At 38.0% G+C, this 23414-nt stretch overlaps 1 protein-coding gene across 2 annotated transcripts in view; it reads right to left on the bottom strand.

Moving 5' to 3' along the window:
- Positions 1-23414, bottom strand: part of Wipf3 (WAS/WASL interacting protein family member 3) — an 87052-nt gene that overhangs the window by 51114 nt on the left and 12524 nt on the right. For both annotated transcript variants that reach the window (XM_003467950.4, XM_005002841.3), the window contains exon 2: positions 8777-8917. In XM_003467950.4, coding sequence (XP_003467998.1) covers positions 8777-8860 — 84 coding nt within the window. In that variant the 5' untranslated portion in view covers positions 8861-8917. The remainder of the gene's footprint in view (positions 1-8776; positions 8918-23414) is intronic.

Genomic DNA, 23414 nt, shown 5'->3' with positions numbered 1-23414 from the left:
ACCAACAAAGAAGAGAAGAATCAAGTTTTCAAAATTTTGAAGACAAAGGCGTCGTTTTGCAGACCAAATGTCAACTTAATACCACCCTAATTGCATTACAGAATGCATAAGCCTTTCCTTATTCCACTGTCCAGTGTCAATCATAGATAAATGTCTTCAATCCCTCATAGTGACACTAATCAAAGTACTACAGTATCAGAACCTATGTGCATGACAGTATTTAAGAATTTTTAAGTCTCTCATTTCAAATATACCAGTAAACACGCAAATGACCTCTTCCAGAACGTAGTGTATATGCAGGTCTACTAAGTGCCCTTCCACCAAGTGTTCCCCACTCTTGCATTTTTTTAAACAACAGGAAACACAAGACTCCAAGTCTCCCATGGGACTTCAGAGAAAACTATTTTTCCATATCGCCTTGCACAGTTTGGTGTGCTTTTCTACACCATGAGCCTTTGCGTCCCAGAGATGGTGGGAAAACCTTTCCACATGAGTCACAGTTGATATTTCCAACCCGGGAAAGTCTACTTTGCTCATGAATCATGCAATACAAAGACTATAAGGAGAGAAACCATGCTGCTGAGCTTCTTGGATGCAAACAAAGTCTGTAGCAAACAGTAATGAGGGACAAAATAGCAAAGGGCCAAGACAGGCTTCTCGTAGTTTTCACTTTGTATTATTCTGAAATATCACCCCAGAACGAACAGGCAGGAATGCATGGCAGCATGGAGTCTTCCTTCTTAGAGGTTGGCTTTTCCTGGTAAAGGCACGTAATAGAACATTAGCAGGCTTGAGGGACAAAGAGGGTCCAAAATAGCATGCTTTGCCAGTTATATTCAAATGAAGAAGCAGAGATCTCAGTGACGTATAAATTATATATTTATAATCACTAATTAGTGATTATAATCCCAAATGACTCCAGGGAGCACAATGACATTTTAAGGTTACACACTGTGTACATTTACTCCAATACCTGGTCACCTGGCTATTTCCAAAACAAGGCATTCAGCATTCCTGGTTGCCACGCGCTATGGTCCAATGATATCAGAAAGAGGATTATTTAAAAACTCTTCTACTTTGGGCTGACATCTGATTTAAATCAGAACTTTTTCCTTCATATGTAAATTTCTTTCTTTCCCAAATTTCATACGTGATTAACTCCCTGAGGGAAAACTGACTTTCTGAAAAGAACAAGCAAGACATTTTGAAATTCTAAAATAACCTCTAAGAAAAATGTTGTGCAGCATCATAATCATCGTAACTTTCCTAAACGCCAAAGGTAACTCTTGTTTATATAAAAAAAAGTCCTATTTGTCACCATATTTGACTAAATCCCAGGAATAATTCTTCTGTGCATAAAAGATATCCTACCTGGCACCTTCTTGCTTGAAGGCCTAAATCTCTGTTTGTTTTACAATAAACTCTAACTATGTTTCTATGGGGTCACCTATGTGTCTTGACTAAATTCTTTCACTGAAGCCACAAAGGACCCAGAAGCAGAGCCAAGGACTGCCTCACAGCATCATGACCTGGCTTTCCCATGACAATTATCAAGGCACTTTCCACTTGTGGATGAAATTATGTGGTATGGCCAGCCCAGCACAACCGCTTCCTTCTGAGACTGTTTCAGCTTGAATGGCAACATAAAAACATAATGCCACAAAAATTTAAAAAAATCTATTTTATAAGTAAGCATATATGCTATAACCATTAACCCTATAGTAAAGCTCTGCCTGGGCAACCCAGCTGCAAAATCTATAAGCTGGTCAGTGACACATAGATTTGCTCTATCAGGGTAGGGTTCACCAAGCATCCTATGGAAACGTACCAAGAAAACAGAATTCTGAGGTCCTCAAGGAATTTATTCATTCACTGTAGACATTAGTGCACTTAGATATGAGGGAGGTCAAAGAATATTTGAAAGCCAGGTGTAGGGATACACACCTGCAATCCTAGCCCAGGAAGATGATCACAAGTTTGAGGCCAGCCTGGAAAACTTAGCAACCTTATGTTGTCTAAAAAATATAATAAAAGAGCTGAGGATGTAACTCAGTGATCTCTAGGTTTAATCCTCAGTCAGTCTCTCTCTCTCTCTCTCTCTCACACACACACACACACACACACACAGAGAGAGAGAGAGAGAGAGAGAGAGAGAGAGAGAGAGAGAGAGACAGCGACAGAGACAGAGACAGAGACAGACAGAGACAGGCAGAGACAGACAGAGATAGAAAGAGAGAGACAGAGAGACAGAGAGAAAGAGAGAGAGAGACCCACAAAAACACTTGAAAAGTTCAGTAAAATTACCCTGCCTTTCAAAAATGAAGAGTACTGTATTTTCTATAGAGATTTTTAGAAATTTACATCTTACACACAAAGCAATGACAGTGATTTCATGATAAGGGAACCTATTTTGATACTGTAACAAGATTTTAAAGGGATGACACGAAGGAGTAGATCTAAAAAGAGAGGGAGGCCGGCGGCAGGCAAAGGAAAGGAAAGGCTGCCTGTGCCTTTGGCTTAGCAAAAGCTCGCTCCAAAGCTGTGGCAGCTTCTCTGCCTTTCTCCTCCTTCCTCTTTTCCTATTTTCTTGGAAAACTAGTGAAGATATGCATAAGAGGTGAGCAGGGGATGGAGGCAGGAAAGGGGAATAAAGGAAAGAGAGAGAAATCTTTCCACTTCTGTTTGACAGAAGTTTAGTCTGGCTTCCAAAACCTCTCTTAGACCTATCTGTGTATTTCCTTGAAAAGTTCTCCAGAACGTTGCTAAGTCATTTCAGCAATACTGCTCCCTCCCTGAACCCTCAGTACCTGATAATCCACTACATCTGACCCCGTTCCTTTACCTTCATTAGCCCCTTGGAGATGCTAGATCTCTTTGGCCCATTTCACAGAAGAATCCTGGTTGGTCAGTTTATCCCCATTCCGTCTTGATTCTAATGTTCCTTTTTATTCACTTTCCCTCCATTGAGCCCCTCTCTTTGTTCCTTGGCTACAAATTTCCATTTGTGCAGGTTGTATTTTGAGTTGAGCACACTCTCTCTTCCCTATCCCAGCAAAATGTCACTGCACTTTTACCACTGAAAAAATTCTTTCATCAACAGCACAGATGTTCAGAGTCCTGCACCCTGGTGATGAGAAATTTTAACCCTATTTCTCAATCCTTTTATACAGTTATTCATTTATTCATTCAATGAGCTAAGTGCCTTCTACAAGCCCAACAAAAAGAAGGCACACAAGAGACCACAAACTATCAAGTATAGACTCCAGGCAAATAAAAATGGAATTAAAAGCTGGTCACTTCCCTGAAGGAGGGTTTTTAAAGTATGTATAGGAGCCAGTGTAGAGTGGGAGGAGGTGACCTCTGGGCTGAACCTGGCAGGTACAAGGCAGAAAGAAGAGCTGTAAGTGTGGGGAATCCCAGGAGCAGGCAGAGGTCACGCCATGCAGGGTGAGGAGGGCTATAGTGAAGAGTGAACGGGCAGCCCCTGAAGCAACGAGAGGAGGGACAGGGTCCCACGTGAGTGTGGCAAGGCTCCTGGTTGCTGGTGACGAATGGAGGGCTGGAGGAGGCCAGCTGGCTGCGGGACAGGTGTTGGCAAGCTTGTTTGGGGAAAGAGAAGACAGTAAATATTTCAAGTATTATAGCCCAAGAGGCAAAATCAAGGACAGTATGTATGTATGTACTCACATAACCAGAGAAAACAAACTTTCATAAAATATAACTGCCAAAGTTCAAACTATACTAATAATTATTGAGCTAATTTTAAAAATGCAGGTCCACTAATGAGATGAATTCTTTTTGAGGGAAATAGCACTTTGCTTAAGACCGTATTCTGACCCTGCATTCACCGGATTTTATTTTTTATTAGTACATGTTGGCAGCACATAATAATTACATTCCTTGAAGGAAGCTGGTACATGTAAACAACATATCTTTCTCATCTTCTTCCTTTGCCTTCTCTCCATCTCTTGGTCCTCCTCTCATTTGAAAAAAGATCTGTCTTCCTATTTCTTATTATCTGTCTTTTATTTCATTCTTTACATTTTGGGTTTATCATATGTAATATTTAAGCTTGTGTGTATGAGTTATTTCACTTAACATTATGGTCTCAAGGTGGGGACAGGAACAAAGGTTATTTTTTTTTTTTTAATTTAAGAGGAAAAAGAGAAAAACACAAAACAAACCAAAGCGGCGTAAGGGTACACGCAATACAGAACTACAAAACAAAACAAAACAAAACAAAACAAAACAAAACAAAACAAAACACCATAACAGTAAGAAATTACCTGCTAGTAGATTACACACTATTTTCTTGAAAATAGTTCCTCAAATCACAGTATCAAAGAACACAAGGTGGACATTCAAACAGGGAGACTGCAAACAGCTGTGTTCAATGTTCCAAAAACATTGATAAAGTCAGCTATTTAACACTCCCAAACACACTTGCTGTTATATCCGTTAGAGCTCCTTTTCTTTTTTTTTTTTTCCCTCTCTTTTTTACAACAAAATTTACACATCTTGGATTTTATTACTCCTTAGTGCTTATTACTTTCTTTGGGGGGGGGGGAAGAATACAGTCAAATATGGCAAAACAAAGCTGTCAGTCAATACCAAGGATAGACGTAGCACATGGTGTAGAACAGAGTACAAGTTTATCAACAATGGTTATCAACGTTGTCCCTTGTTTCCTTAAAAAGAATTGTCTATCTTATTAGATATTATAAAGTTGGACAAAACAGTAGAGAACAAGACCAATAAAACTTAGGCATTGTAAACATTACAGGACTTCCAAAGAAGACAATAGTCAAACCAGAATGGGTATCTTAGTGAATCTTATTGTCTTCAAAGTAGTTGCCTATGTCTTCAAACTTGATACTATCATATAGAATGGAACAGAGTCTAATCAGTCAAAACAAGATCGTGGGAGTACTACAGGACTTCAAAACAAGTTAATAGGAAATCGAAAAGAGTTACTATTTATATATCCTAATTTTTTTGAATTATTTCTTTAATTAAGACAAACATAAGAAATGACTAAATAATTTTTTTTGAAACAATAAGGGGGAGATTGAGATAAAACAGGACATAACAATATAATAATAGAGGTCACAGCATGACTGTTTCAATAACCTAGTACTTCACCACCTTATAACCTGACTTAATAGTAGTTACCATAGTGTCTTTTTCCTTGAGGTTATTTCACTTAACATTATGGTTTCCTTTGTGGGGAGAGAACAAAGGTTCCTATAATGACTCAAGTTTATCCTCCTTTGCGGTGAATTTTTATGTCATTGTGTGTAAAGACCAAATTTTCTTTATTCATTCATCTGTTGATGGACACAGATGCCACTTCTAAGATTTTGCTATGTAAACGTGTTGCTGTAAACGTGGTTATGTATGCATCCCTGAACATGCATGATATCTTTAGTTCTGTTGGGAAGAAACGCAGAAGGAGGAGAGCTGGGTCAAATAGGATTCCTATTTTAAGTTTTGAAGAATTTCTATATTGCCTTCCATAGTGGTTCTACTAGTTTACATTCTCACCAACAATGTAAAAATGTTCCATTTTTCCTGCAGTCTCACCAGCATTTGTAATTATTTGGTGCCTCAATAACAGCCATTCTTACCAGAGTAAGGTAGAATATCAGTGTTGCTTTAATTTGTACTTCTCTAATGGCCAAAGAAGTTGAACAATTTTTCATGCACTCATTGCCTATTTGTACGTGTTCTTCTGAGAAGTATCCATTTCAGTTGTTCATTTTTGACTGGGTCCTTTTTAAGGGTCTAGTCTTTTTTTTTTTTTTTTTTTTTTTGAGTTCTTTATATTTTGTATGAAGAGTAGCTGGCAATTTTTTCCCATATGTAAATTGTCACTTCACTCTGTTGGTTGTTTCCTTTGCTGTGTAGAAGCTTTTTAATTTGAGGTGATCCCATTTTTGTTGATTCTTGATATTATTTCTTGTGCAGTTGGGATTATGTTCTGAAAGTCCTCCCCTACTTCTATATCTTTAAGAGTTTTACTATTTTGTTTTCTAGCAGATTATGTGTTTCTGTTTCAACATTTAGATCTTTGATCCATTTTAATTTTAGTTTAGTGTACAGTGAGTGATACGGATCTAGACTTACAGACACCTAAAATTAGGCACTTAAAGAAAGACTGCTTGAAGTGAAACTGGGTCAATAGATTATATTCATTTCCTATAGGATTATTCTATATCAACAAATTGAGTCTTAAGGAATTCTAACAATTTTTCCTCCCAGTAAGCACTATAAGAACCTTGTTCCTCACAGCCCAGCAAAACTTTAGAGTGTATCATTAACAAAGCAATAAACGAAAATGGTTTCTCTTTACAGGTTGAGTATCCCTTAACTGAAATGCTGTGAGCACAGAGTTTCAGAGTTTGGACTTTGCAGATTTTGAAATATTTGGTTATACTTTACTGGCTATGTATCCTTAATTGAAAATATGAAATTCAAAATGATCCAATATCTGAAAAATTTGAACATGGACTTAAAGCTTAAAATGTTTTAGATTTTGGAACATTTTAGATTTCTCAGATTTTTTGATAACAGATGTTCAACATGTAGTTTGATTTGCATTTACTCAACTGTAGTAAGGTCAAAATATTTCTTCTTCTCATTAATGTGCCCATCCTTTATGCATTGATCTGTAAGAGCTTTTTATGCATTAAAGACACTAATTCTTTATATTTAATATGTACTTGTAAATATTTTCCAGATTGAAGAAAAAATTGTCTCTAAAAGAATATTGAAATTTACATAGTTATTTACACTGCCAAAATTAACCTGCATTTCTATGAGATAGATGGAAAAACAGTGAGGGAAGTAATGAAAAACATTAATAAATTTAGGACTATTTTGAACTTTAATATCTTTAAAGAAAAACTCCCTAATGAACTTCCTAATAAAATATTAAATTTTATTATTGGCATTAACAAATTATTTTCTGATATTTGCTATTCATGTTACATATAGCTGATTTCAATATACACAAAAGATCTGTTGTTAATTCATAATTTTATATCTATCATTTCACAATCAGTATAGATGTAATTTTTAATTAACAACATGCATAATGCAATTTTTAATTAATAGTATAGTATATTTGTTTTCACTCGTATGAAGAGTACTGTTGTGCACATCATTGTGTCAGTTCTTTCTGGGTCCTTTAAAGAACTAGTAACACCAACTGCAGGAGTAAAAAATGTCCCAGGGTATTGCCAAATGCCCCTGATGGGGGATAAGATATTTAGAAAGAACAGGAATACAGAGTGAAGTTTCCTTGCTGACTTTGACCTCAAAAAAACGTAACCTTTGAGGGTTAAATTCCCAGATCAATCTTAAAAACAAAACTACCTGGCTTCATGTGGTAGCAAAAGCTTGCAATCTTAGCACTCTGGGAGACTGAGACAGGAGGATCACAAGTTGGAGCTCAGCCTGGACCACTTAGTAATTTAGTGAGACACTGTTTCAAAATAATAAAAATTTTTTGAAAAGTTAGAGATATAGGTTCAGTGCAAAGGCCCTGGGCTCAACATCTAATATCATACAAACAAACAAAAATAAAACAACCTAATTATCATAGGAAACAGTATACTAAATACTGGTTTATTGTTTTCTGCCAGAGAACACTCCTCAGAAAGGCCTGCACAAATATCAGGGCTTAAATGGATCATAAGCAGTGTTTAAAAGATACTATCTCTCAAATCTCCCATAACGTGAATTTCAATAAATTTATTCTGGCTATCGATTCTGTAGTACTTTATTTAGAAGTATTATAAGTTGTACTTGCAGTGCTAGAAAATCTGTTTAAGGCCCACCTGATCATTTCATGTAATAAATTGTAATTTCAGTAATAGATTATCACTTTGTAATGATTGTGAATTTGACTTTCTGAGGTCAAATTCAGCAATGAAACTTCACTGTGCATTCCTGTTCTTTCTGCATATTTTATCACCAGGAGACATTTGGCAATGTGTTGGGACATTTTTTATTCTACAGTTGGTGTTATTGGTATATAGTAGGTGGAGGCTAGTTCAGTTGCTGAACAGCCTAAAACACTTGCCACAGTCTCTTACAACAAAAATGACCTGGTCCCAAACGGCAGTGAGTCAAGGTTGAGAATTCCTATCCCCAAACAAAATTTCTGGCCTCTCAGTGCTCTTTCTAAATCCAAACCCAACTCTGAAGCCCATAGAGACCAACAGACACCAAGTGATGAGCACGGAATGCAGCCTTGTGTAGTCAGAGAAGCTTGAGCGAGCGATTTATATTTCACGGTGTCTTTTCACAGGACACTGAACTTGGTTAAACCTAGACCTAAGGGACCGAGCCCAGGTTATCATTATTCTCCTCCAAACGACACCCTGGTATTGGACTTCTCAACGCCTCATCGGCTGTGCACTTAGGCATGGTCTCTCCTGTGAGCCCTCTAGTGACATGGGAAGTTACTGAGGGAGAGCCACAAAGCTGTACCAAGCGGGAGGATTCAGAGGGAAAGCCATGCAGCCATCAGCAGACAGAAGAGGGTGACAGAAGAGGGTGAGGTTACTGCTGCCAGGAAATATAGGACAGAGGTAGCTGGGCCGGGCTGGTTTGAAGTCAAACTCCAACACTACCAAGAGGCAGCTACCTAAGATCCACTTGCCACAGGAGAGCCAGGTAGTGCTCCTTGTGAACATGGAAAACCCTCTGTTCAAGCATATCCAATGAGCTCATGCTCCGCAGTAGGCCAGACAGAGAAAACAGGTCTTACCGGGGGTGCCGATGGAGGAGGAGGGGCCGCCAGGGGTGGAGGAGGCGGAGGCAAAGGAGGCGGCGGTGGCGGTGGCACTGGCATAGGTCACACTGTAGGTGTCTCTTCCTAATAAAAGGTCACGAGAGAGTGGTTTCTGCTCTGAAAAAAAGAAAAGCGATAGTTTTAACCTTGGATGTCTTTGCTCATACACAGGAAATACACGTTTTGCAGACATGCAGACTGTAGGTAGTTTCATTCTTACACTCGTTCATTAGTTCCCTCACTCATTCATTCACTCCGGAGTGTCCACTGTGAGGCCGGCCTTGTGCTAAGTGTTGGACACTCATAAAAGTAGCCAGATCACAGAGAAACTTAAGTGATAAATAATTTAGCTATTTGTGTCTTTCTAAATAGAATATATAAATATCTACACTTTATCACACAGTTTTCCAGATAACCGAATTCTGTATCATTTGTCTTGAACCCATGGTTTTATTATTTCCAATGAATTCTGCAGATGCCCATCTTCCAAAGCACAAGAAATTGAATGAAATTTAACCTTTCCTGAATGTCACAAGCTCCACATTACTCATGATGTTGGCCTGGAGCAAGGCTCATGAAGGGTGTTAGGTATTTTTTTTTTTTTTGCCTCCTTCTTTCCTGTCATCTCTGACTTTCCTCGCTGTCCCTGTGTTTTGGCTCAGCACAGCCCTCTGGGTAAGGCATGCCACTTCCCCTCTGCACAGTTTCTCTATCTGGTATTTTCTTGACAGAGATATTTTTGGCAAGATTCTGCAAATTGGGCTTTGATTCAACCAGTTAATATAGTGTGATGTTTGAATTCCAGGTAAATGTGGTATTTCTCTGCAGAGTGTGTGTGTGTGTGTGTGTATGTGGTTGCAGATGTGTGTCTTAGGACCTACATTAAGATACACTACAAGGATTTAAAATCTGTATTAATTAAAATTCCACAAGAAGTAGGAAAACCTACAAGAGACTCTACATACTTAGGCAGGGCTGGACATGACCTGTTTCTTCATCTTTAATATTCTAGGGCATTTGTATTATTTCATGAAATATTGTTACCTATATATAAGCAAAAACCAGTCCTATGCAATATCATACTTTATTCTTAACATGTTTTACTGAATTTTGTTACATGTTAGTTCTTTTACTTTTTTACATGGTGATTACCATATGACAAGAACATTAATCACATTAATTTCCATAACTGCTCTTCTAAGGTCGGTAACAATATCCCATTTTTATAGATAACCAAAAAGCCATGCAGAGACATGAGGTCTTTTGACCTGGCATACATACTAACTGGTAGACCTGGGATTGGAACCCAGGCTTAAAGGCTCAAACTTTTTTCAATGTGATTTTAATTATTATGGTAAAGCATTTAACTATTTCAAGTATACCATTCAGTACCATTAAGTGCATTTACAATGTTATGGAGCCACGACCACTATCAATTCCCAGAAATTTTCATCAACCCAAACAGAAACTCTGCATCCATCAGACAATAACTACTTTGTCCTCATCCTCAAACCGTTGGTAATTTCTATCCTACTTTCTGTATCCATGAGTGTAGCTATTCTAGATAATTTACTCATGTAATATGAAACTGCATAATATGTGGCTGAGCCTGTTTATTTCATCTAGCACATTTCCTGTGTACTCAGAGTGTAGTACGTACTAATGCCCGATTTTCCTTTTATGTGTCTTTTATGTGTTTTTTATTTAAGCATCTGCTCATGGATACCTGGGTTTCTTCCACTTTTGGATCTTATGAAAAATTCTACTCTGAACACTGGGGTACAAATGTCTCTGTAAGACCTTGGTTTTCTCTCTGTCTCTGTTTCTCTCTTTCTTGTAATGGGGATTGAACTCGGATCTTCAAACTGAACCACATCCCCAGCCTTGCTTTAGTTTTTATTTTATTTTATTTTGAGATAAGGTCTCACTAAGTTGTTAAACTGCTCGGATTGGGATTGTACTTCTGATCCTTCTATCTCAACCTCTCTGAATGTGAGGATTGCAGGCATGTGCCATTACATCCACCTCAATTTTTTTAAAGGTTATACTCAGGTATGGCAGAGCTGAATTTTATGGTACCAGCCTCTTTTTAGTAGCATGAAAAATCTTCTAAAATTGGGAATGGTATAAAATATATATGCCAGAGCAACATTTTGGGGAAAGAGTCCACGACAGTTTTTCTAAGAGTTCCAGGTATATATATGAGCTGACCATTGAACAAGATCTCACTTTTCTTATAAACTATTTCCCTGAAATAAAGGGCCTTATATTCATTGTTACTGCCTCTTTGTTTGGTATAAAGACAAGAACAGAAAGACTGAGAAAAATACTCTTTAGAACCCTCAGCATAAAACCACAGCAAAACTGAAGAGTTATTTCAGAGTCTACCAGATGCTTACTCTAAGTAATAGCAATGCTATTTTATTTACAGTCTAATATATATGATAACATGAAGTCAGATGCAGCTGGCATCCTTCAGCAAACTTGAACATAAGTCCACAATTTAATTGGAACAAGCATAAATTACCAGGTATTTGTATTTTTGTACTTTCTTTCATAGAAGGCATTTGGATATATTCTTTATATAATCTTGTATGAGGTGGCAAAAATTTACAGCAGGGCTGGGTGAAATATTAATAGAACAAGAAAATATAGAATGGTGTCATTACATAAGGACCTCATCTTTTAACTGTGACACATGAGAGGAAACAGACTCACTTTCCCTGATGAAAAGTTGGAGTTTGTAGAGTTTGTAAGAGTAACTTAAACTGAAATGCTACTTACCTCTGAGTTTTGCCATTTACCTAAGTAAAAATGATTGTAGGGTAATCTTTTAAGAAAATTATATCAGGGTTATTCATGAAATCCTCAGCTCACAGTTTGCTTTCACTTCCCAGCATCCTTTGCAAGTAAGTATAAACATGTGACTTATCTCTAGCGAATAGAATGAAGGCAGAAGTGATGTGCTCTGGGCTAGTTCATAGAGATCACATGAGTCCTCTCTCTATGCATTGGTTGGAAAGCAAAAGTTCTGTCAAAAACACAAGATGAAAGGAATGTGGTTTTCTGACACACTTTTTATAATATCACTTGCCAAACACCTGAGATTTCATATAAATGAAAAAATAAACTGCTGTTGTGCTAAGCAACGGAGATTTTAGAGTACCCTCTTCTGAGGGATTCTAGAGAGCTGGTAGAACATTAGTTCTAAATATATCTGGGACATTGTTTCTGAAGTGGGTTAGCTTTTAATCTAAAGACTAATGATAGATCCTCATCACCAGTGTAGGTGGGTATTATTCCATTTGTGGCAGATGTGAACAGAAAAACAGATTTTTTTGGCCAACAGCACTGTGATCCACGTATGACTGAAGCTCATCTAACACTCATATTTCCTACTAGACACACCTACAGCTTTCTTGGGCTTAAAAACACATGCAACACTGCAGAACTAGGACTGGGGGCCCCTTGAGCAGCAAAAGTACAAGAATTCAAAACATGAGGTACTAAACAGATTATGAGAAGGGACTCAAGTTTTTGGTGTGAGAACTGAAAAAAATCAGACAGTTCTTTGTCTGCTAGATCCACCTCGGCTGAGAATGTTCCTGGCGGGTGACGATTTCATTTTTTATCACCTTACCACTTTACCACAGTGAATGAACACACCACCACCATGAATATTGATTTTGGAGTCATACATAAATTTCAGCAAGTAAGTGAATTTGCAAATACAGAATCTTCAAGTAATGAGTATCAGCTATGTAACTGTACTCAGCACAGCATTAAGGACTTTTAACACATTGTTTTATTTAATCTTATCATCAGTCTCACGGGGAGATGCTGATATTTCCATGCCACAAACAACTAAATTTTGTTACAGGTTATGCAATTTCTACTATATTTCAGATACTTCAAAGCTGAGGTGCAAGCCCTGGCTTTTATGATCCAAAACCCAATTTGCCTTGTTCTTCATTGGTTTATTAAATGAGTCTGATTTAGGTTCTGCTTCCACTTTGAAAAGATTTAAAAACATTTTTGAAGCCCTGCAGTGAAAGGGACTCCACAAAGGTGAGAACAATCTTTCCACTCACTTCTCCCTCTGCGTTCTTGTCCTCCATCTGGTTTTATCCTTAGGATCCTGTGAATGATTGGGTGCCACTGGGATCTGCCTCACTGCAATCACAGGGAGTGATGTGTCAAAGTCTGGATTAAAGGATATTTTTATATGCAGAACTTGATGGCTGCAAAGGCTTTTTGCTTGACAGATATATTAATTAAGCAATTATCTAGAGAAGTATTTGTTAAAATCTGATGGTTAGAATACAGAGCTCCAGGAAGTCACATACTGTACCAGGAGCTCTTTGATGCTTTGTATTCTCTCTCGACCCATTTAAAAATGCTATTTTGTTCTGAAATATATTTAAAATGTTTAAGTTTTTTTAAAAATAGCCAGACTCTTAAAAGCTTTTTTATACTGTCTCCTGACTTATGAAAGAGCTAAAAATCAGCACTGAAATGCACATTAGAGATTCAAACACCATTAGAGAGAGGGATAAGGGAAAGTGAACCAAAAGGGCGGGTCCACGTGAGACATGGAACACAGGGCCGGTGCTGCTCTCAGAGTCAGACCCGACTGGGGGACCCTTCTGCCTTTTATCCTGATGTAAGACCTTGGTCAACCCACTTAACCTCAGAGAACCTCATTTTCTTTATTTGTAAAATTCAAGCTAGAATGCTTAATCCTTAGTTTGCTATTAGGCTTCTATGAAAACCACAGTACTGACACATAGCAGACACTTAATCGAAGCTCTTTCATCATCGTCACCACAAATAAGCTATGATAAAAGGAGGGGTAGGGTAAATGCCCCAGGAAAAGTAGGGGCCGCTGAGGGATGCCACAATCATTTCAAAGCTGAGGGAAAGGTGCAACAAGCAAACGCTTGGAAAAGCTACTGCATTTTCAGTAGACAAACAGGTGGCTCTGGGGTCTGTTTTCATTTTGCAGGAGTGGGATAATACAAGCAGACACAGAAGTGGGAGCGCGAATGCTGCCTACAGGGCTCTGCTTGTGTGGGAGGAGAGTGGAGAAGGCTGGGAACACTTAGGTTTAAATGGCCCTCAACTGTTTTGGAAGCGTCTCCTTCCTCGGGTGGGGCGAGACACTGGTCTTGCGGTGGTCACCACCATCTCTTAGACGCTTTTCCTGTGCCTGAGGAATTCCTTACATTATGAGCCAGCCAGAGGCCAGGAACAATTTTTCCCTACATCTCTTGCAGGGAGTGAGCAGGCTGTCACACTTAACTCAGATGGGGTAGATTACAGATGAAAACTCTGCAAAGGGGGACAGGGCTAAGAGAAGAAGCCTGTATCTGGAGCAGAGGTCCCTTCTCAGTTCTGGCTCCCTGACATTTCATGGGACTCTAAGCCCAGTACTGGCCAAAACCTTCCCACCCTAGCAAAGCCCCATATCTGGGTTTTGTGTGAAATCCAATGTTAATAAAAATATGAGTAAGCACAGTTGTGCTTTGGTATTCATGGGAGATGGGCTCCAGGACACCTTTGGATATCAGAATCCTCAGATGCTGAATCTCTGCTATAAAATGGAATAGTATTTGCAGATAATCTACACAGTCTCCCTTATATTCTAAGTCAGTGATAGTGAACCTGTTAGAGCTTTCAATGATACCAGTGTCCCACTGCAGCACAGGTGCCGTAGGTTCGCCACTGCTGCTCTAAGTCATGTCTAGATTACTTACAATACATAGTATAATGTAAATGCCACATAAATAGTTGTCACACTGTATCGTGAGGAACTAATGAGAAGAGAAAAAAGCCTGTATATACTCAGTACAGATGTGCTTTTCCCCTCAAAGTATTTTTAATCCATATTTGGTTTAATCAGTAGACAAAGAATCCATGGATATGAAGGCTGACTGTAACTTGAAAAGCATCTTTTAAACCCCAATAGAGCAAAAGAATAGACTGCCACACTTTAACCTCTTTAGCAGGAGCTGTTCTTGCTTGTGAATAGAGTACCCCTATATGCAGGTGATGGGCTATCCTTCTTCCTACCCTCCGGTTCCCCTCTTTACTTTCCTCCTCTCCTGCCCATCTGTACCAATCAGCAACAGACGTGGACTGGGTTTCCTAGCTTCTTCACATACAGAGTAATATGTCTCTATATCAGTTGAACTTTGTGAGCTGTCTCAGAAAGAAATAACTCATGTTGAACAATTCTACATGGTAATTACTCTCATCAAAATATTTAAGTATTTTCCCCCCAAGAGTAATCTGTCAGATTACAGAAGTTCACAAACATAACATGGACTTATTGTTTTAAAAAAAATAATCAAGAAAGGCTGGGGATTTAGCTCAGCGGTATAAGCGCCTGCCTTGCGAGCATGCAGTCGTGAGTTCGAGTTTGATCCCCAGCACCAAAACAAACAAACAAACAAACAAACAAGCAAAAACCCCAGAAAGGTTGAAGCTATCATTTGACAAAAACATCTTTTGTTGGTTGTAAAAATACATTTGAATTAAGATTCCCTGTGCATTTTAACTTTTTGTGGGATGGTATGGTCCCTCTGAGTTCCCTGCTTTTGCAGTATGACATCAGGGAAATGAACAGAGCTGTCCCACTTCTGAACTTAGGGAGAAGAATGTACCCATGGAGCAAATCCATAGTCCACAAGCATCACCAGGGTGCTGCCACATATAAAGATCAGGCATTTACATTAATTTAGCAGAGGTGCCCCACAGCCAGGAAAGCATGACCTTCAGCCCATTAGCAGCGTGCAAACAAAGGTTCAAATAATGATTCTCAAAATGCGTGTGGTAAGGCTTCCAAAATGATAGAATAGGGGAATTTTATCTTCAAACTTTCTCTCCAGGTGACAGTGGAAACACTGTGGAGCCCTCACTTCTTGTGGTTTAGTGAGCAGAGCCTCTACCATGGTTATCACTCCTCCCAGGTCAGACTGTCCTCCAGTGGTCACATGGAGGCTGCTACTCCCACTCTGTTCCATGGCACAAGAAATTGGAAGTGCACAGTCTTGTATGGGAGGCTGGGCAAGTTGGCTTGAGTAAGGAGAGGATGAAGTAGAGGAAAAAAACTTTCCTGAACATTTTAGTTCCAGAAAGCAGTAAAACAATTCAGTTCTGACACAGCCCTTATTGTGGGGTTGGCTCTATTCTTAGAGCCTTTTGTATAGTAACTCATTTAAATACCACAGCAGCATTATGAAATAGACACTATGGTTATCTGCATTCTTTAGAAGAGGAAACTGACACACAGATAGGGGAAGAAACTTACCTAAGGTACACAATCAGTGGAAAATCCGGTATTAAACCCAGGCATCTAGTTCAAGATGCCAGTCACATAAGAACTATGCTGATTGAAGTCATTTGTATGCATACAACTTTCATACTTGCTGTGACATCCACACACCATCATTTAACATTTACTATAAATCAACTCATGATTTTAAATGAATAACTTTATTTTGAAAAGATAATACCTGACTTCAAATCTCTACCATAAACAGTAAACTATTACCATGTGACATAAATAGAAAATAATAAGAAGAATAAACACAGTAATTATCCAAATAAAAATATTTATTCTTTATCTATATCGAGGCATCTTGAGTTTCCCCAGGGAGCCTCCACAGAGCTCTGGGGAGCAGTATTTACCAAGAAGAACAGCCAGGGGTCTTGTTAAATGTAGGTTCAACTCAATGGATTCAGGCTGGGTTGGGGTCTGGGGTTCTGCTTTTCTAACAAGACCTCTGACCCTCCACCCCCATGAAGCCTACAGTGCTGCTCTGGGGAATATGTTTTAGGAATCCTTCCAAGGTGAAAGCTTGTAAGAAAGACAATCTATACCCCATACCCAGGGAATCAGAACCTTTGGGAATAATTTCACCAGCAAGGGACACATATACCTGCTCAAGTTTCATGTTCTAGGATATCTAAGATGTGCAAACAGTCTCAGAAGTTGTATCTTCTACGGCAAAGACCCACTTTTGTCTAGATTCACTGAACTTTCAGCAGGAAGGGTCCATGTAAATAGTAGACTGTACTTGGAATTGATTTGAAAAGGAAACCAAGCTGAAGGCCCATGGCTGCCTCACACAGATGACAGGCAGGACTTCTGACCCTTGACAAACACCAGCCCAGATACCGGATTCTGAAATAGCTCAGCTCTACCTGGAATTATATTTAGCTATCAGTTGAAGTGCATAAAGGATGCACAAGGCCTTGTCTGCGTAATTTCTAAAATGAAGACACACCTTAACCACAATCTAATACAAAACCCACCATGTCACACCCACAATGAGCTCATAAATTGGTTTCTTTTTAAAAGACTCTTATTGAAGTGCAAATTCATTCCCAGCTCATTCACTGAATTCATTATAATATTTGAACAGTATTTGCAGAAAGGAAAAACAGAGGTATTGATAATATTCATCGTTGACGCAGGTATTTAAATTAAAGCAGAGAATGATAAAAATCACTCTATACGTAGTTCCCAAGGGTAAATAGTGAAAATATTGGCTTCCTATCCTTTTTATGCCCCCACTCTTGAATTATCTAAAAGAAGATCATATTAAAATGCATCCTATTAATCACACATTTATAAGTAAACTTCATTTTATAAAATAGTTACGTTTCTGAAAAGTGGTACTTTTAATTTCAGAAACTAGAAGCATGCATTGTGCACTAAAAAAGGTTATTCACTAAAAACCTGCAATCGATACTATAAAATAATAATCTGCTCTACAGAATGAATGGCACTCTTAAAATGTATTTTATGGTGTTAGAGAGTTTATCCGGAAGTGTTTTTGCTTTCTCAAGGCTAGGCGGTACCTTCTCTCTGAGAACTGAGTACTTCTGAAATGCTAGCCTGAAAAACACTGAAGAAATTGTGTAGACTGGAGAGACAGGACTTTCAAAGCCTTTCTTTCCAGGTCTTACTTGTGACACTTTAGATTTGCTCCTGTACTCTCTCATTATCATTGCTGCTACTGCTTTTGGCCAGAGTAGAACCAATGAGACTCTGGCACCCTGGGTCCCTTGACCAGTTTGAAGTCACATTAGAACCTCAAACAGTCTGCTGCAAGGAACCACCCTCATGTCAGTCCTAGGCAGACTTCCTTTCTATGGCAGCTAGCACAGTCCCGACAGCCAGGTCTGATACCTGAATGGCAGCTGTCACCTGTCAGAGTCTATGACATCACTCCCAGATTTAACATGTACTCCTTCTAGGCTTCCTGCTATGTACCCCCTATAATCTATACCATGCTGCTGATAATTTTTTACATATTGTTGTGTTATGAATATGGTTTGTTCCACACAAAGGGTCCATGTGCTAAACCCTCCTCAGTATAATGGTATAGAGAAGTGAAGGGACCTTTTTGGGGCTGGGGCCCAGTGGGAGGTGACTAAGTTGTGGGAACATTGCCCTTCAAGGGACGAATGCCCACCTCTCAGAGGCAGCAGGCCTGGATTAGCTACTGTAACATGCGGTTACAAAGTGGATCAACTGTCTTTGTTTACTTGCTCTCTTAGCATGTGATGCCATCACCATATCATTATATAGCATGAGGCTCTTGTCAGACATAATGTTCAGCTTCTACACCTCCAGAACTATGAGCTTCTTTTTTTTTTAACCTCCCTAGCCTTGGATACTTTGTTAGAGCTCCAGAAAACAGACTAAGACACATACCTTTTCTTTATATCTCTATGTACTTGTCCATGCTATTTAGCCTGCATGACATAGCCATCACTACCTGGAAAATTTCTATTAATCCTTTAAAACTCCACTTTTGTGCCAGCTTTTCTGCACAAATTTTCTTCTCTGTGATACGCTAACAAGAACCTGCAATATTCTTGGCTCACATTTTTATTACAGTGCAAGTGATTCCAACAATTTTCTTTTCATAGGTCTGTGTGTCTTCTTTCATTGAATCATGGGCTCCTCAAAGTTTCACAAGTGGGGATTATGACTCAGATATCTTGATATTGCTGAGACTGAAAGTAATGCCAAAATGCCAAGCATCACTGCACTGGAAGTGACATATATATATATATATATATATATATATATATCTTCAGACAATGGCATATACACATATATCAATGATTAGGCCAATTGCTCAATCAAAAGATGGAGCTGTACTTGGCAGCAATATATTATGAACCTTCTGTCTCTGAGTCCGTAGGTTAGATAAAAACAGTGATTATTAGAGAAAAATATTGCATAAGGCAAGAGATATACAGAGGAAGTTTCTGCCCATCGGTAGACCTCATACCAGGCTGAAAAATATATTCCGAAGATTGGGGTTCTCAGAACTCACAGTGGCCTACTTGAGGCCTTATCTGAACCTACTTGAGGCCTTATCTGAAATGCTGCAAAATGATGTAGCTAGAAAGAAACAATTTGACAGCTGGGAGAACAGGCTATTAGCTCTGGCTTTAATGTCCATTTATGTTTCCATCAAAAAATTGTGAAGGCTTTTCCTTCCTTCTTAATGTTCAAATCTGTGAGAATCAACTGAAAACTGCTTTGCGATAAACATTAAATTACAAATAGCACATTTGCTAAAATCAAAATTCTTTCAAATGCTATTTTCCTAAGTAATGAGATTGTGGCTTCTTGGAAATGGACATGGTCTTACTAAATGGCAGCAGAAAGGCGACAGCTTACCTCATTTGCCATCTAAATTTTAAAAAAAAAAACTACTTTGCAAAGTAAAGCTAACTTCATAATGATGTTCTGCTTTTAAGATGGTTGAGTGAAAATTTCTTTGTTCTCTTCTTTTCTTGGAAATCACTTTAAGATAAAAATTGAAGGAGAAGTTTATAATATAAACTCATTTTCTTTGGTAAATTAGATTTCTGTAAATTTAAATTTTAATAAACCAGCTACAACTGTCCAGGGCCAAGACGATCAAACACAGTGGGGATGACGTGCAGAGGGCCCATTTGTGGTGGCTCCTGACCTCACATACAGCCTGCCCAGCACTGTTGTCCAAAGCAGGAGGAACAACATGTGGATGGCAATGCAGTGAGCCTGGACTCTTGACACCCATCAGGGACCAGCAATGGTGGCAGAGGCAAAGCATTTTAGCAAAGGAACTGGGTCATGAGCAACTTCAAAATTACCTGTGTTTGTCTGTTGGCTGGGAATCACAGGACCTAAATTATTTGCAGGCACTCACACAAATCTGTATCTCAATAAGAACCTTGAAACACATTCATTCCTCTCTTCTTCTTTCTCCCCCTCTCTCATGTCTCTTGTCTCCTCTCTCATAAAGCCCTTTTTTCAGAGCCAAAGGGAATTCTTTTTTGTCTAGAACCTGTACTGCTCTTTTCCTCCATAACAGTTGCAAACAGTTGCTCCAAAAAGAATTCTACTCATTTTGTGATGAACAATAGTGAAAGCGAACAAGTATAAGGTTTAAAAAAAAAAATCAGAGGAATAAACAGCAGTGGGGGGAAGCAGGTAAAAAAAATCATAAAAAATTATGCTACGATGCAGATGAAAGTTGAGATAAAAATATAATTATTAACTTAAAGAATTTAATAAAGCAATTAACACTTTAAGATAAGGACTCAAAGTACAGAGATGAGAATTCTGAGATGATAAAGCAAGATACTAAAGGTGAAGCATTAAAAAAGCAGCAGAAGTGAAAGAAAAATGAAAAATAAATTAAAAGCCTAAAGAACACAGGTGCCACCAAGAACACTGACTGCCAAGGAGCACTGAGAAAACTGACGGGTGAAAAAGGACAAAGAATTGCCAAAGTGTAGAGGAATCTCAAAAGGATTATTGGTTTTTCTGAGTGAAATAAATGGCAGAGAAAAATATTCAAACACATAATTGCAAATACTGTTTTTAAGAAAAATTAAAAGAAACGTAATTCTATGTCTTACTTGACAGGCCCACGCTACCTGAGGAAAACATGATATAGTTTTGGAGGCTGATTGGCCATGCCCTAACCTCACAGAGAACTGATTGATGTAAGACGCAAAAGCTGTACTCAGTCAAACTGTCATCTCAGTAAAAAGGCAAGTGGTAAATGTTTTTAAACATGCCAGATTAATGTCGCTGAAGTTTTATTGATGGTATTACTAAAGGAAAAATCCAGCCCAAAGACAGTTGAAAAGAGAAAGTAGAATCAAAGAAATGACATTGAGTATTGAATTAACTGTAGAATCAAGACTGAAGTATCTGTGAAATTATGGTAACCAAAAGAGATGCTATTATTAATAATAGAAAAATAGACAGATTATTATTAATAATAGAAAAATAGACAGCTATAACCAGGAAGAGTTATTATGTAAAAAGGAATATAAGTGGAGGGTAAAATGTATACTGATTCCATAGCTTTTAGGCAGGTGGTCAAATATTTTTTATATTAATCAATCACATACATTTATAGGTGCAAGTATATGTATTAAAAGCAGAACTACAACAGAAAAAAGGCAAATACTCTATACAAAATAAAGGAAAAAAGATTATAAAGCAAATTAAACAATACAAACAGAACATATAATAGAAATAACAGCATACATATCATACATAGAAATAGGCTAGACTCATACAGGCCAAGATTTTGCTTTCAGGTTGGATCAAAATTCAACTATAAGCTATTATAAAGGATACACACCTAATTTCAATTAGAAAAAATTGAAATCATTATGAAAACATAAAATAAGACAGATTCTTTACAGTGGTAAAGGGTATAATAGGAAAAGCTTAAATCAGCAGTCATAAATACTAATGTGCCAAATAGTAACAAAATCAATAAGGCAAAACCACAGCATATTCAAGGGCAAATAGACAAAATTATATTCAGAACAGGACTCTCATTGCATTTCTGTCTGCTCATGTCAGGTTTATTGGTTAATAAAACAATAAGACTTGCATAAGCTAAATTAAAAAACTAAGATGTCTATACTGAAAATATAGGATTAGCCTTTATTCTTTTTCTTTTCTTTCTTTCTTTTTTTTTGTTTTGAAGCAGGGTCTTGCTACATAATTCAGGCTGGGCTCGCACTCACTATGTAGCTCAGGCTGGCCTCAAATTCATGGCGATCCTCCTGCCTCAGCCTCGCAGGCACTGGGATTACAGGTCACGCACCACTATGTCTGGCCTATCGGTTTGGCACTTTTAAAGTGTTCCTAAGAAAGACATAAAAGTACTGTAAGTTAGCTGTAAACAGTGCATAGATAACCTCAATAACTAAAAAGTGGAAACACAGTAGACAGTATTTTCTTTTCAGAATCATAATAAATGAACAAAATGCAACAAAAAACATTAAAAATGCCATCACTTGGAAATTTTGATACTATCAAATAACTCCTGGATTAAAGATGTACAACCAGAATCAATGAACAGTGAGAAACAAGATTGATGAAAACACTGTGTATCCACCAGAACCCACGGCTCAGTCAATGTTCCGAGCAAGTCTCAGCTGTAAATAATGACACACAACGAAGGATTAAACTTTCAGGAAGAGTGAATAATAACAATAGAAACCCAACAGAAGTAGAAGAAGACACTAACTTGTATTTATGAATTTAAAAATAGATATTTAGGAATTTAAAAAGATAAATGGTAGAACTAGTCAGACCAGAAGCTTATTCTTTGAAAAACAAAATAGTAATCACCTCACTAAAAAATGAAGAGAAAGAGAAAGCACAAGTCAGTTGAAGTTAGACAATAAAATGGAAAAACAACAATGGCTATAGAAGATACTAAAAAAATTTTACTCATATATGAAAACCTAGATTAAAATTGACACCTTTCCAGAAAAGCATGAATTATTAAAGTAGTCAAGACAAGAGGGAAAAATGGGAAAAGAAAGAGCAAAAAGTATTAAATACTTCAGTCAAGAAGCATAAACAAGGAGCACAAAGGCCACACCACTAGCTCCCGCCCAGCCTGTAAGACGTGAATTTACCAGGTACCAGTCAGACCCAAACCTGAGAGAGACAGAACCAAAAACTACTGACCAATCTCATTTATGTACAAAGAGGAAAAAACAACAAAGTTAAATAAGCACAATTCTGCGACATTCTAAATATATACTAATCAAGTGTAGCTCAAATGTATGAATGTCTCAATGCTATAACATTTACTGATATAATTCACTACACTAGGGCGTAAGATGTAAATTCAGCACTTGTAATAGCTAAATCTTGGAAGCAGCCTATGCATCCACCAAAAAATAAATGGATAAAGAAAATGTCAGTGCCTAAAAGTAAATACAAATGAATTAAGAGGACAACTCTTCGTGGTGACTTGATCCAACTGAGTTGCTGCCAGAGCCATCACAGAGAGCTAGGGTGGGTATCACACTGCTGTCCCCAAATGCAGATTTCTGCTGCCACTGAGCTCACTTCTACAGCCATATGGCAGCAGGAGAAGTGGCTGACTAAAGGCATAGGAAAATAAGCAAGTGTGGAATAAAACAGTTCTCCCAAATCAATCAAAGCCCCTAAGGTATAACTTATTAACACATGGGTAGCATGCAACTACTCATAGTTTTAAGACACGATTCCCTTTTGGACATGAATCATTTGTAAGTTGGTCCCAGCTGTGAC

This window comes from Cavia porcellus, unplaced genomic scaffold (genome assembly GCF_034190915.1).
Source record: "Cavia porcellus strain 051 isolate PalLab524CR breed Dunkin Hartley unplaced genomic scaffold, mCavPor4.1 scaffold_2, whole genome shotgun sequence".
In the NCBI taxonomy this organism is placed as follows: Eukaryota; Metazoa; Chordata; class Mammalia; order Rodentia; family Caviidae; genus Cavia; species Cavia porcellus.
This window is presented reverse-complemented; position numbering and strand designations above follow the sequence as displayed.